At 45.8% G+C, this 14,224-nt stretch overlaps 1 protein-coding gene across 1 annotated transcript in view; it reads right to left on the reverse strand.

Moving 5' to 3' along the window:
- Window positions 1–14,224, reverse strand: part of SNX22 (sorting nexin 22) — an 89,411-nt gene that overhangs the window by 2,379 nt on the left and 72,808 nt on the right. Inside the window, exon 6 of the mRNA XM_069222308.1 lies at window positions 4,793–4,860. Coding sequence (XP_069078409.1) covers window positions 4,793–4,860 — 68 coding nt within the window. The remainder of the gene's footprint in view (window positions 1–4,792; window positions 4,861–14,224) is intronic.

Here is a 14,224-nt window from a genome sequence, read left to right on the forward strand (position 1 = left end):
TCATCTTAGTAAACCTAGTACCTCTTTATTTACCAAATTTTCAGGCCAAAGAGGAAAACGTTCAAGGCTGTCCCTGTAGACCCGGCCTCGTTCCTTCAGTTTCAACAAAGGCCTTTCATTAAAGGAGCTGAGGCTATCTCTTGCCAAGGGAGATGAAACTATAATGTACTACCCCTCCAAACAAACTTAGTATATGGTGGGACCTTAAATACAATGGTCCGGCTACCCCAGAGACTTGCTGGACTACCTTACAGAGTACTGGGGACAAATATCCTTCATCACCCTGCCTGGCACTTGAAACAATCAGGTTAGAAGAAAGCATTCAGACAAGGACTGTAACTGAGTGTCAGATCTCCATCCTCACAGAAGAGACAGTCCTGAGAGTAACATTAAGAGCAATGACTTGGGAGGTCTTTTCATCTACAGTATGTTGTCCTTAACGGGGTGGGCCGTTACATCTATGCATTATGTTCAGTGCTTAATTTGTAAATAAAAACGTGCTGTGCCCAAAGCCCTCCTCTTAAACACGCGGCTGCCGCAATTAAAAGTGAGAACAGGGAATACTGAGGCGGTTTAGTCCTGAAGCCATCTTGGGCCTCTTCAATCCATTTAAAGCCCCTCCCTGCCCTTCAGCTCAGTCTTGCAGCTTTCTTCTTTCTCCCTTTGTGACGCTTTTTCGTTTTTCTCTTCCTACGTCTTTCCCTTATGAGGCTTTTGCTCGCAGCAAATGCTTGACGCAGAAGAATAAGCCCCGGCCCTCAAAAACAAGTGCCGGTGCTCAGCACCGGAAACAACAAGCACAAATTAAGCACCGATTATGTTCTAGTTTGCTGCTTAGTCTTCCAGAGTGATGATGTTTGAGTGGAAGATTGTGGATGATGAGTGCGGTATGTTGGCCTCGTGACTCAGGTACCCTGGAGGCTGAGCAGACATGTCCTTGCTCTTGTAGGGGATTCCTAAGTACAATGCTCATACTTATTTACCTTTGGAACACCTCTGAAACCTGAAATAATTGAAAAAATATCCTGCACAAACTTGGAAGTCGGGCTCGTGACTACAGGTCCCAGGCCTGGAGTACGAATCCAAAGAGGGCCACATCTGGCCTCTTTCTCACTTTTAATGAACAACACAACCCCAATCTAACCAGAACTCTGGAAAATGCCACTGTTCAACAAACCGCGTGGTTCATCCAAGACAAAGCTATCTGGAAAGAGAGACATACTGAGAAAAAGGGAAAGGCAGTCAGGTAGATCGACAACTAGTACATCTGCACAGCAAAGGGTTATTAGAGAAGCATCTACAAAGAAAGACAGTTAAAGAAACATTTGTGAAGAAAGAGAGAGAGAAACTGCTTAATGTAGACATACAGATCATTAAATGGTACTTTTTTAAAGATCCTTGTTTTTTTCCAAGACAGCAATACTTAGAGGGATAAACTAAGAAAGAGGGAGATTCTGATACACAGAGTGTTAGACCTGGCTTCCTTAGGGTAGTCTTACCCCCAGACTTTTTACCTTTCTCCCCCTATTTTATTGACCCGTTTCCGATGGCCGTGGACTCTGAGCACTTTACCACTGCTAATCAGTGCTAAAGTGCATGTGCCTCTCCCTAAAACATGGTAACACTGGTGTATCCACAACTGGCATATTTAATTTACATGTAAGTCCCTTTTAAAGTGGTATACTATATAACCAGGGCCTGTAAATGGAATGCTACTAGTCGGGCTGCAGTACTGATTATGCCACCCACTTAAGTAGCTTTGTAAACGTGTCTCAGGCCTGCCACTGCACAGCCCGAGTGTACAATCTCACTGTCACCCCGACTTGGCACTTAAAACCTCTTGCCAAGCCTAAAACTCCCCTTATCTTACATATATGTCAGCCCTAAAGTAGGCCCTAGGAACTCCATAGGCCTGGGTGCCATGTAAGTGAAAGGCAGGACATACACTTTTAAGTTTTCATGTCCTGGTAATGAAACACTCCTAAAGTCATTTTTCATTAGCATGAGGCCTGCCCCTCTCATAGGCTGGCATTGGGAATTCCTTATATTACCTTTAAGTTGTAATTCCTGGTCTGAGAGGAGTGGCTGCATCATAATTGGAATGGCCATAATAAATCCCCTTTACTGGTAAAGTCCGATTTATTATTACTATTTTAGAAATTCCACTTTTAGAAAGTGAGAATTTGCCTGCACTCTCTGCCCTGGGTGCCTACAGCCTATCTCAAATACAAGTCTGGCATGGGCTAGGTGACAGCTACACTTGTGCATTCCCTTCAGACAGCCACGACACAGAATACTCAGCTGCATGAATCTGCATACTGATGGGTCTTCCTGGGGAGGAGGTTGGGAAGGGCTCACACTTACAACTTGAAGGTCAGTGACCAGAGTCCTCACAAAGGGTCTGATTACCTCCCACTGATAGTCTGGAGCTGAGGCTGGCCTGAAAGGGGGGACCTATGCACTTCCCAAGAAGCTGTTATAGTCATCCCCCACATCAAAGGGTCTTTCAAGAATAAGTACTCGGTCCCTCACCCACTAAAATCAATACACTTCTGGACTCAAGGAAACGCCATTGGAGTAAAGACTACTGTGTGCCAGGATTGCCACTCTGCTAGGATTGACTGTTTCCAGGAACTGCTGCTCTGCTTTGCTGTGCCGCTCTGCTGAACTCTGCCCAGTAGCTCAAGACTCGTTCTCCAAACCAAGAGTTACTCAGAGTGGCGTCTGCATTTCTTTGCTGCTTGATAATTCAAGACGATAATTCAAGGCGTCCTACAAGAGGGTATGAAGGACGTCGCAGATTGGATGAGGCTCAGCCGCCTAAAGCTGAACTCTGAAAAAACGGAAGTCCTCATCCTCGGCAACACCCCGTCCGCCTGGGACGACTCCTGGTGGCCCACGGCCCTCGGCACCGCACCGACCCCCGCAGACCACGCCCGCAACCTCGGCTTCATCCTGGACCCTCTTCTCACCATGACCAAGCAAGTCAACGCCGTGTCCTCCGCCTGCTTCCTCACTCTCCGCATGCTCCGCAAGATCTTCCGCTGGATCCCCGCCGACACCAGAAAAACCGTGACCCACGCCCTTGTCACGAGTCGCCTGGACTACGGCAATACCCTCTACGCCGGGACCACCGCCAAACTCCAAAACCGCCTGCAACGCATCCAAAACGCCTCGGCCCGCCTCATCCTCGACGTACCCCGCAACAGCCACATCTCCGCACACCTGAGACACCTGCATTGGCTCCCAGTCAGCAAAAGGATCACCTTCCGTCTTCTCACCCACGCACACAAAGCCCTCCACAACAAGGGACCGGAATACCTCAACAGACGCCTCAGCTTCTACGTCCCCACCCGCCCCCTCCGCTCCGCTGGCCTCGCACTTGCTGCCGTCCCTCGCACCCGCCGCTCCACGGCGGGTGGGAGATCTTTCTCCTTCCTGGCGGCCAAGACCTGGAACTCCCTCCCCACCAGCCTCAGGACCACCCAGGACCACTCCGCTTTCCGGAGACTCCTAAAGACTTGGCTGTTCGAGCAGCGATAACCCCCCCTTTCCCCCCTAGCGCCTTGAGACCCGCACGGGTGAGTAGCGCGCTTTATAAATGTTAATGATTTGATTTGATTTGATTTGATTTGATTTGATTCCAATCACCGCTGAGCAACTTTGCCAAACTTCACCGCTTGCATCTGTGAATCACCTGGAGCAGGCCTGCTGAGCCTCTGCCACTCGTCACTTCAGTCAACCTGAGTGGCTTTGCCAGATTTTTTCACTTACATCGGTGAGCTGGCAGGTGCGGCCCTGCTGAGTGTTGGCATTGTGCAGCTTTGATTACTTAGAGCAGCTCCAATAGCCATTTCTGCCTGTGTTCTCCCTGCATCTGGAGCGGCCCTGCTCAACCCGGCCACTGCACCGTTCTCCCGCGATCTGTACTGGCTTCCCTGGCAACTGTGCCCGAGAGTCACCCGCCTGTAGTCTATAAAATCATCGCACACCTGTGCTGAGGAGTCCCCAGCACCACACCTTTGATGTCTTTATTTGCTCATCAACCTTACTTTATTTTCTGAGTCTGCAAAGCAAATATTTTGCTATTTACGAATTGGGTCTGTATTGTGCTGATCTTAAATTAACTAGATAAACATGCTTTATTTTTGTACATCTGAGTGGAGTCTCTTTTTGTGGTGTACCTCCTGTAGTTATAGTGTGTGTTGCACAAGTACTTTACACATTGCCTTCTAAGTTAGGCCTGCCTGCTCTGCGTCAAGCTACCAGAGGGTGAGCACAGAGTAATTTATGTTATCATTGACTTGCCCTGAATAGCATTGTGGTCCCTATGTGGACAGGGTGCATACCTCTGCAAACTAGAGACACAATTTTGAGCATATAGTTAGTAACTTAGAGACACATCTATAAAGAGAGAGAGAGAGTGAGAGTTAATTCTAACAGACTCAGATAGCTAAACATAGAGATTGTTCGACAACCAGGTGGCAATAGACTGGCATTTAGTTTGGTAGGTATGGCAACAGTGCGTTGAGAGAAGTTGCTATAGAAAGACAATTACTTTGACATAGAACTAGTAAGATACAGTCTGCTAGATAGGCAGCTGGTGACTGTGTTGGCTACCATGGGGCTCAGAGGACATGCAGGAGAACAATGACAGAGCACTGGTCACCCTTCTCGGAGCCACAGGTCAGACTGTATACTTCGATCAATGGGGGTCATGCTCAGGGAGTTTCCTTGTGTGCTGCTTATCAAATGAATTGGCACGATACTTGCTTGTGTTAGCTGTACTCACCTGTCGATAAGTGGAGCACATAGGGGTCTCTGATGAAGCCCACCATGGGTTGATGGCAAAGCAGGAGGCTATTGAGGAAAATAGTAAAACTGTGGATTAATATCATGAATTGTGAGTTATTTGTACAGCACACTATTTTGCACCTACCTAATTGACCTAATTAACTAGCTCAACAATTGCTTTTATCTCTCCAGCCATTGGGTGCACGAAGTAATAATGGTTTTAGTGATGAGAACACACAGGCTTTCATCTACAGCTGGCTGTTAAATGCAGTTATGTGTGGCACCTCATGCCTTGATTGCATTGACTATTACAGAGCATGCATAAATACCACCCACATTTAAGATCTCTTGAATGAGTCACAAACATGAAGAAATATCCCTTGAACTGACTGCTACCCAAAAGTAGATTCTAACCATTTTTTTTACCCTCACCATGTCTTGGAACAAACCATCACGCCACACACACCACCAAGGTCACATTTCTCTTTCCAGTACTTTCCACTTTCCTAGTCCTCTTTACTCTACCGCTCTTCACTAGTTGGTAGCTACCAAAAGTGATTTTTTCAATTTTCAGTACTGCACCAAGGTCCCACTGCTCTCTCTAGAGCTGTTCGTGGACATACATTCTATCAGTAGCAGAGGTTCAAGTGACATCACACATCCTCTGACTCCAATAACATCACTCAATTGACACGTGTGCCTACTCTAAGCCTCCCAAAGACCTTCTAGTTGCTGATGAGTGGCTAGTGGGAGGTCAAGGAGTGGAAGTCACAGAAAGTAAACAAGCATTTGCAAAGCCACAAGGTGTCATTTTGGATGTCAGTCTTTTGTCCTTCCCAAAGATTACTTCGTTTAGTTACTGCTTTTGTAAATCTTTATTGTTGTAGCAGCTGCTGGATACTTGCCAATTTAGAACAAACATCTTTTTTTGTATTAAAAAGTACATATTACGGAAGTAGTTCCTGACAGGAGGGGAATTTTGTAGTGTGGTGATATGTGCTGATGTGCTCTGAAAGCAGAATGCATTCACTCACATATCAATTAGCCAGTGGCACTGACCGCGGCTGACCTAGTGCTCCATCCTGTATGCTGGCCGTGGAAGAAAAATGTGAATGACATAGTAACCGAATACAAGACCAATGAATACAGAGGGCTCCTTGAAATCATCTGTAAGTTAGCATATTAAATATATGTAATTTTAGTAAAATCAAACGGTCAAGGCTACTGTGATACTTAAAAAGGATCTACAGAGCTGTCCTTAATCTGCACTCATGTCCCCTGACCCAGTGGTAGTTAGGGCAGTGCCTGCGGTGTATAGGGGCAAGTCAAGTGTAGCATTGGCTACAACCAAGGCACTCTTAATTTCTCAAGGGGATGGAACGAAGTATATGGAGCATCATAAAGGCTGCTCAGTGGTGTAATGCAAAATAATGGGGGCCCTGCAGAATGTGATGAATTGCCTCTGAGTCTCATACACCCTATGGATATGTTTGTGTGTGAGGGGAGTAAGGGGGCAAGGAATCCTCCAACTCTTCAGGGGCCTCCAAGCTTCAGGGAGTCCCATTCACCCACAGCCAATAAATATATGGGAGATATGAGAGACTAAGGAGCACCTCTTCACATTCTCCAGGGGTGTCCCAACATTGTGGGTTATGCCACTGAAATTCGGGCTTAGGCCAGACCTGGACATTATGCACCTTAGCTGACATCAGAAAAAAAACGGCTGTTGTATCAATGTGGCTCACTTGCTCAGCAGTCTATACCATTGTGAACCATGACGGACTGCTGAGGAGCTTTCACTTAGGGGTGGGAGTCACATGATCCACCTCTTGGTGGTTGACTGTCTGTGTACTCTGGCCACCAGCCTTGTGTGTTAGGATCCGACTTGGTGATGATCAGGGAAGTCACTGATCTGCGTTTCCTCTTCTTTTCTAGTACAGCATACAATCATATGTTGCATGTTCCCTCATCAGGGACCTGCTTGAGGTTCCACTCCTGTGGGCAGAAATGAGCAGCAGGGGTGGGGAGGCGCCAATAGGAGGCATCTTCCCAGGAGCTGGATTGTCTGTGCTACATAGCTTTTTTGTCAGTGCAGATCTAGCCACAGTGACTTTTGTTTGCTTGGTATGTATTGTGCCTGGTAGTATTCTGAGTTGCTGAACCTGGCTGTGCCATTGCTCCATCTCTGCCAGGCTGAGAGCTCTGTGCCTGCCACCTTGCTGCACCTTCAGGCCTTGGTCTGTGCCGTGGCTTAGTCTGGCAGCTCTGCCTAGAGGATGCTGGCACGCCTTCTCTTCTCTCTGAATGCAATGCTACCAATATTTGACACTGCATCCATGGTATGGTCACAGTAAGTGTGATTTATTTCTCTTCTGCAGGACTGAAGGGAACTGTGGATACTCTCCCCTCACAGGCTGCTGTTTTTGCTTATGAACTGGTGCGATTCTAAGAGTGGGTGAGTTATGGGGCTGCAGGGCAACAACCCTAATCTTCTAACTCCTGTTCTCCTTAGCCAGTAGGGTGCTGGTGCCCAGAGTATTTTTATTTTGTTTCAGGTGTTTTTGCCCTGTGAGTTGATGCTCCCAGTCCCTTTAGTTTATTTTCTGTATATGTTCCAATGATCAGGCACTCCCAAAGTCTTTATTATGGACTTCCTTGTTAGGGTGACCAGATTCTGAGAAGCAAAAACCAGCCAGGCAAACCATAAAAGTAGGCATAAAGCCATTAGCCTTTCTTCTATCTCTGACTTTCCTGATTTTTGTACGTGAGTATATTTATATGTATACACCTATATATGTGTGCCTGTATATATCGATTTATCTATTGCTATACATGTATTCTATTTCTATATATTACCTAGTGGTGTTTTCGACGTGCCGATATCTTTGACGCTGTTTGACGAATCGTCACTAAAGTGTCCCAAAAAAGTGTAATTGTGAATCATGTTACGCACGGCACGTTTTGGGGTGATCTGTCAAGCTGGGGCTAGAGAAAGGGGGTGTCAAAAATGTTGCATTTCCTATGTTAATTCCCATAGGACCTCTAGACACGACTACAGTCTGAACCGCTGGATGGAACTACACCACATTTGGCAGAAAGCTAGCTTTCGGAACGCGGCTTGTGCTTTCGCTCATTTGGTGTAAATCCTTTCAGTAGTTTTTGAGAAATTTAGGGAAATCCAACTTTGTATTGCTCTGGCTGCGGTGACGTCATGATTATTTTGTGAAAATTTCACAGAAATTCACGAATTTTCGTGCATGCAAAAAGAAGCGCTGTAATTTGCTGACATCGACCTGATTAGAAAGTTGCGCCCACCATTTTATTTCACGGGGCACGGTTCCCAGGGATGAAAATCCTATTTGAAAGTGGCGTAAGAGGTCAGGGTGAAGGTACCCTCACTCTATGGGTATGATATATTTGTGTTTTAGGAGCAAATTATAGGTTTCTAATGATTTTGTGTCACCATGCGTGATATTTGTGAAAATTCCCAAATTTTCAAATTTTCGCAAATTATCTGTGAATGTGAAAAGATTTGAAAGAAAAACTACAGACTCATTCATACACTAATTCAGTTACTCATAAGTGCACTCAGAGACTCAGGCGCCCACTCACTCAGACGCTCATGCATCAATTCAGACCCACTCATAGATGAACCACACCCACTTTCAGACCCACTTAGACTCTCACGCACCCACTCAGATCAACTGAGCGAGACAGGCCCTGTGGCCAACATGCGCTGCGCACAGCCAGAGACTGTGCGTGGCACGGGGTTGGGTGGTTATAAAAGCTTGGTTGCAAGGCCAGGCTGCAGGCCAGGCCTTGCGACCAACAGCTGCCGGGCATGGCTGAAAGTGGGGGTTGGAATAATGTAGAGTGATTAAAATTACTTTATGTTGAAAAAAAACATGGAAATTCACAGAAAAAAACAAAAGTTCCAGGGACATTTATAGTTAAGTTCTGAATTTACTCATACAAAACCATAGAAATTCAGCAGTTATAGAGTTCTTTCAAGTGACTATAACTCGCGCCCTACGGTAACTATAACTCGCACCTTTGCCATGCACAGCTAATTACTCCACATATTATATCATTGATGAGATCTTGTATGGCATCTTTGATATTATCACTGCAACATTTGCAATAAAATTATTGATAATAAAACTGTGCATGGCAAAGGCGCGACTTATAGTTACCGCAGGGCGCGACTTATGGCTACATGAAAGAACTCGAACTATAACTGCTGAATTTCTATGGTTTTGTATGAGTAAATTCAGAACCTAACTAACCTTTGTTTTTTTCAATGAAAAAAAATATATCTATAGATAGATAGATAGATAGACAGATAGACAGACAGACAGGAAGATAGAGAGATAGACAGACAGACCTCTACCCTAAGCTTCAGCATGCATTCAGCCTTCTTGCGCTGCCTGAACAGAGGATACCTTGCAGTTCTCCTTTGCAGGATGAGTTGAACTTTGTCCCAAACATTGGGACATGTATTCAAAATTAAGAAAAGCTGGACAGTCCGCTGAAAACCGGAAGTTTCAGCAGTTTCATATAACTTAAAGGAGGCAGATAGCAATAAAAGAAACACAAGTGGCTGTCAGAGCTGCAACTGAACTGGGTCACCGGGTGTAAAGGGGTTAACGCAATAGAGAGGGCAGTCTTGTAAACGGGGTAGGGCGGTCTTCTGCCTTCACAACTTGTCCGTTTTGAAAACCACCCTTTGGACGTAAAGCTCAGTCTGATGTTGGAATGGTTGTATTTTCACAATGGCACAGAACAAACCATGATGCGTTTGAAATGCAAAGTAAAATAAAACACTAGGTGGCGCCATAAGACCGTTTGTTTGTAGTGTATAAATGTATACTTCTGCATTTCAGATTTGCAACTAAGAGGCAGATTTAAGCTTTAGTAGACGGGCTACAGTACAACAGGATGGGAGGACATTACCTCCACCATAGAGAGGGACTACCATCTGCAAAATTTAGATATGGCATTAGGCCCAGAGGACTTAATGGACCAATACGATGTACCGCAGGGCAGTGAGAACCTTTAGGAACCTATGGCCCGACAGCAGAGACAGCTGAAGACGCACGCGGTCGTACAATGGATGATTATCGCCGAAAAGCGCTTCGACGACTCGTCAGGGGTAGTAAGCGCTATATAAATACTATTACAATACAATACAATTACTATGGCTCTGCGAGACACCTGGTGAAATGGCTCTACAAATCACGGACACAAATGACCAGAAGGCCCTTAGTGAAGAGGCAGGAGAAATGGGGCAGTACTAGGTCAGGAGTTCACAGGCGCACATTGGGTTGAGGTTTTGGAATACCCTAAGAATATTTCTAGGAATACAAGACTTAAGTACAGCTAATTCAACTATGTACATATGACATAACTGACACCACAGAGATTACACGTTATATATGGGGAGAGCTCAGGCCGTACCCCAGATGTAACATGTTGGACGCCGACTTTGTACATATGACCTGGAGTTGCCCTCAGGGGGTGCTGGGTGCACTCAACCACAACCCTGAAACATGGAAACCTGCCTGATAGGTTTCTTCCCCAGACCACAGACTTGGAAAGTGTGCACCAAATTCTTAAACTTAGGGCCTGATTTATGAAAAGTTAGTGCCGCGTTTACGTCATTTTTTGACACAAAAGCAGAGCAAACTTACAAAATATTACAAAGTTCAACTCATCCTGCAAATATAATTATATCTTGTAAGTTTGTGCTGCTTTTGCGCAAAAAATGACGTAAAGGTGGCGCTAACTTTTCATAAATCAGGCCCTAAGTACCTAGCTTTAGCCACTAGGCCAACAGCCCTGTTGTGAACGTCTCGGATAGGCCCAACTTTTGAGCCATGTAGACACGAGCGGAAGAGATTTTGCAGCACACATAGAAAGAGGAAAATACCTCTATGGATTGTTTCTGTGCAGGAAGATGCCCCTTCCTGCACTTAAACAATCCTGCTGACAACACCATGGTGCAAGGGTGCTGGCATCGACACTAGGCTGCTGAAAGGGTGACAGCACAGGTGGAAAGGACAAGAATGCACCGTATTGGATAAATATGGTGCATTCCTGCCCTTTCACTTTGACGTATGGTAGTGCAGCAAGGTGACTTGATGCAAAGCCCTACGCCAAATCCCCATTAATGAGCGCCATAGGCTACAAAGGAGACACAATGAAGTAATGCAAATATCTTAAAGCTGGCAGAGCATAAGCACATTGGCTGCTTCACTCGTTGGATCTTTTCTACCAAACTGGAAAGGGAAATTTTGGGACACTGTGGATGTAGTGTCCAGTGTGCCATAGGTTTCTCGGGGCAGTGACATGCATCTGGGCTGATATAAGACAGACCAGCCAATAAATTAACAAGCAATGGCAAAGCAAATACGTCTGCTTTAATGTGCTAACATAGGATATTTTCTGATATATAAATGTGTACTCAACATCATGAACATTTTGCATTAAAAACGGAAAAGGATGTTTGTTTTCATTTCTTATCTCACTGCTGGTAGAAAAATGTGCATCATTGTAATGCTCTGTGTTGACATGCCACTCTCAAAAAACTCTGGAGGAAGACTTTTGCAACAATTCAAAGCTTTTCCACCCTGCAGCTATGTGGGTCTAATCAAGCATAAGCTAAAGCTCCTCATTGTTTCAAGTGTAATTAGATCTCTACTTTCACATCCGATGACATTAGATAAAAACAGGTTAAATTCATATTAATGTATTCTGATTTGTCAGTCTGTGTAACTGAGATTTTAACTGTGTATTTTGTTATAAAAAAGGGCCTTTGGAGATGAGAGTCTGGTTTGCCCTGACTTTAGACAGCAGACCCATATTAGTCTGTCTCTTGCATAGAACTTTGAATATATTTACTGTAAGGCCCAGATTTATTAATCCAGGAAAGCAAAGCTAGTTGCTGTGCTGTGTTGTATGAAAGGGAGAGAGCAGAAAAGCACTATTTCTATATAGATACGGCACCCTTCTGCTCTCCCCTTGCACTGGTCCACTTGTGGCAAACTATCACCAACACAGGCTTCCTTGCCCCACGACGGAAAGGTTCCTTGTGGTGTGATCATACTAGTTTTTGTTCAGGAAGTTTAACCTCCATGCACAAACACTATTCTTAGAGGCGTATTCCTATTTACATGTGTGTTGCAGAATGCAGCACACATGCAAAGAGGAACGAACAATGAGAAATAAAGATATTTCTCCTAGTTACCCTATTTTGGTGCAAGCCCATGTCTACAGTCTTTTCTAAATATGAGTTTGCAACACAATCCATCAGTGGATGCACAGGAACACCCACGCTCCACTCACGCAGTGCCTCGCTGTCACAAGGTAACACAAGCCACCGCTATGCGCTGCTTTGCTTTACTATTTTCTTTTACTAATTATGCTAATTTCCCATTGGATTTATCATGCATTTTAACTAACCAGTAATTTTGCCTTTTGTATTGCACTTTAATTATTTAATTAAAGTTTTTGGTTTCTAAACTTTACTGAGCTGGAGTCTTTTTAACTTGAGGCTTATGTGATTGACTATGCTGATTTATGTGCGGTAAATCTAATTTCTTTAGGAACACATTACCTGAAATAGTCTAGAGGACAACACTGTCCTCAGTCCTGCACAGGCACTTTATTTAAGATTATCTGATAAGACTGAGTCAACAGCGCATTAGAGCGAGACACTTGAAAGCAGCAAGAGTGGACAAGAGGGCAACAGTCGTAAAGTAATGCCTTGTACAGTTCAATGTAAGCACCTGAGTAGAGGTGGAAGGATACATCCCAACAGCCAATAATTTTAGATGATAGATGAATACTGCACTGGGCTGACTCAAGACATGGTTGACAGTCCCAAACAAATGTCTGAAAAAGGCTGATTGAAGAAAAACAGTGAAAGGAGTGAACCCAAAGCCCATTTATTCAAGACCCAAACCTAGAAACATTACTGTCAATCTCACTGACTTAGGGCCTGACTGCAACCTTGGCGGAGGAGATTACTTTGTTACAAACGTGACGGATATCCCGCCCACCGTATTACAAGTTCCATAGAATATAATGGAGCTTGTAATACTGCACGTGGGAAAAACGTCACGTTTGTGATGGAGTAATCCCCTCCTCTAAGGTCGTAATCAGGCCCTTAGTTTTAGCGTCTGAGCCAGACACTGATATACTAAGTGGAGCTAGTTGGGCTGGAGGTAGAGAGTGTAGATGTATGGCTTGGAAGAGGAAAGCCTAGTTGAACACACAATCCAGTCACTAAGAACCAAGAACTCCAGCTGGCAGCCTTGGAGCAGATGTTGTGGTGGTGCAGTCCCATTATAGCACAAAACAAAAGCAACCTTCTGTTGTCCAAGTACAGCGGGAACTTCTGTCATGACACAAGTGCTTGGCATAGAGGTGGTATCAACAGGCATTGCTGACAAACAGCTTGTTGTACAGAGCTTCCTTGCAATCAATGTCATCCTCAAGAGAAACTCCAGCACATTCGTGCTCATCGCATGAGTAGTGCCTGATCGGTCTTGCCCAGGCTAACCAATACAGGAGAAAGCCTGGTATTCCCGATTGCTTCTGTCCATCTACACTGCAGCACTAGCTATATTAGACCTAGGGGGTCATTCCGACCCCGACGGGAGGCGGGCACCGCCCGCTGGGCGGAGACCGCCAAAAGACCGCACCGCGGTCAAATGACCGCGGCGGTCAAATGACCGCGGCGGTCATTCTGACTTTCCCGCTGGGCCGGCGGGCGATCTCCAAAAGATCGCCCGCCGGCCCAGCGGAAAAGCCCCTGCAAAGAGGAAGCCGGCTCCGAATGGAGCCGGCGGATTTGCAGGGGTGCGACGGGTGGAGTGGCACCCGTCGCGATTTTCAGTGTCTGCAAAGCAGACACTGAAAATCTTTGTGGGGCCCTGTTAGGGGGCCCCTGCACTGCCCATGCCAGTGGCATGGGCAGTGCAGGGGCCCCCAGGGGCCCCACGACACCCGTTCCCGCCATCCTGTTCCTGGCTGTAAAAACCGCCAGGAACAGGATGGCGGGAAGGGGGTCGGAATCCCCATGGCGGCCCTGCAAGCAGCGCCGCCATGGAGGATTCCCTGGGCCAAGGGTAAACCGGCGGGAAACCGCCGGTTCCCCTTTTCTGACCGCGGCTTTACCGCCACGCGGTCAGAATGGCCCAGGAAGCACCGCCAGCCTGTTGGCGGTGCTTCCGCGGTCGTTGGCCCTGGCGGTCGGTGACCGTCAGGGTCAGAATGACCCCCATAATGTATTAACCAAGTTAATATAACAGACGTTCAGAGGGCAATAATATTTTCCAAATAAATGGAGTGCTAGATCTGTCTGTGTGTTTGCTTATAACGTTGGTTCTGTTTGAAGAATATTCTTGAAATGTGCCAGGCAGTTAGC

The sequence above is a fragment of the Pleurodeles waltl genome, chromosome 3_1 (genome assembly GCF_031143425.1).
Source record: "Pleurodeles waltl isolate 20211129_DDA chromosome 3_1, aPleWal1.hap1.20221129, whole genome shotgun sequence".
Classification (NCBI taxonomy): Eukaryota; Metazoa; Chordata; class Amphibia; order Caudata; family Salamandridae; genus Pleurodeles; species Pleurodeles waltl.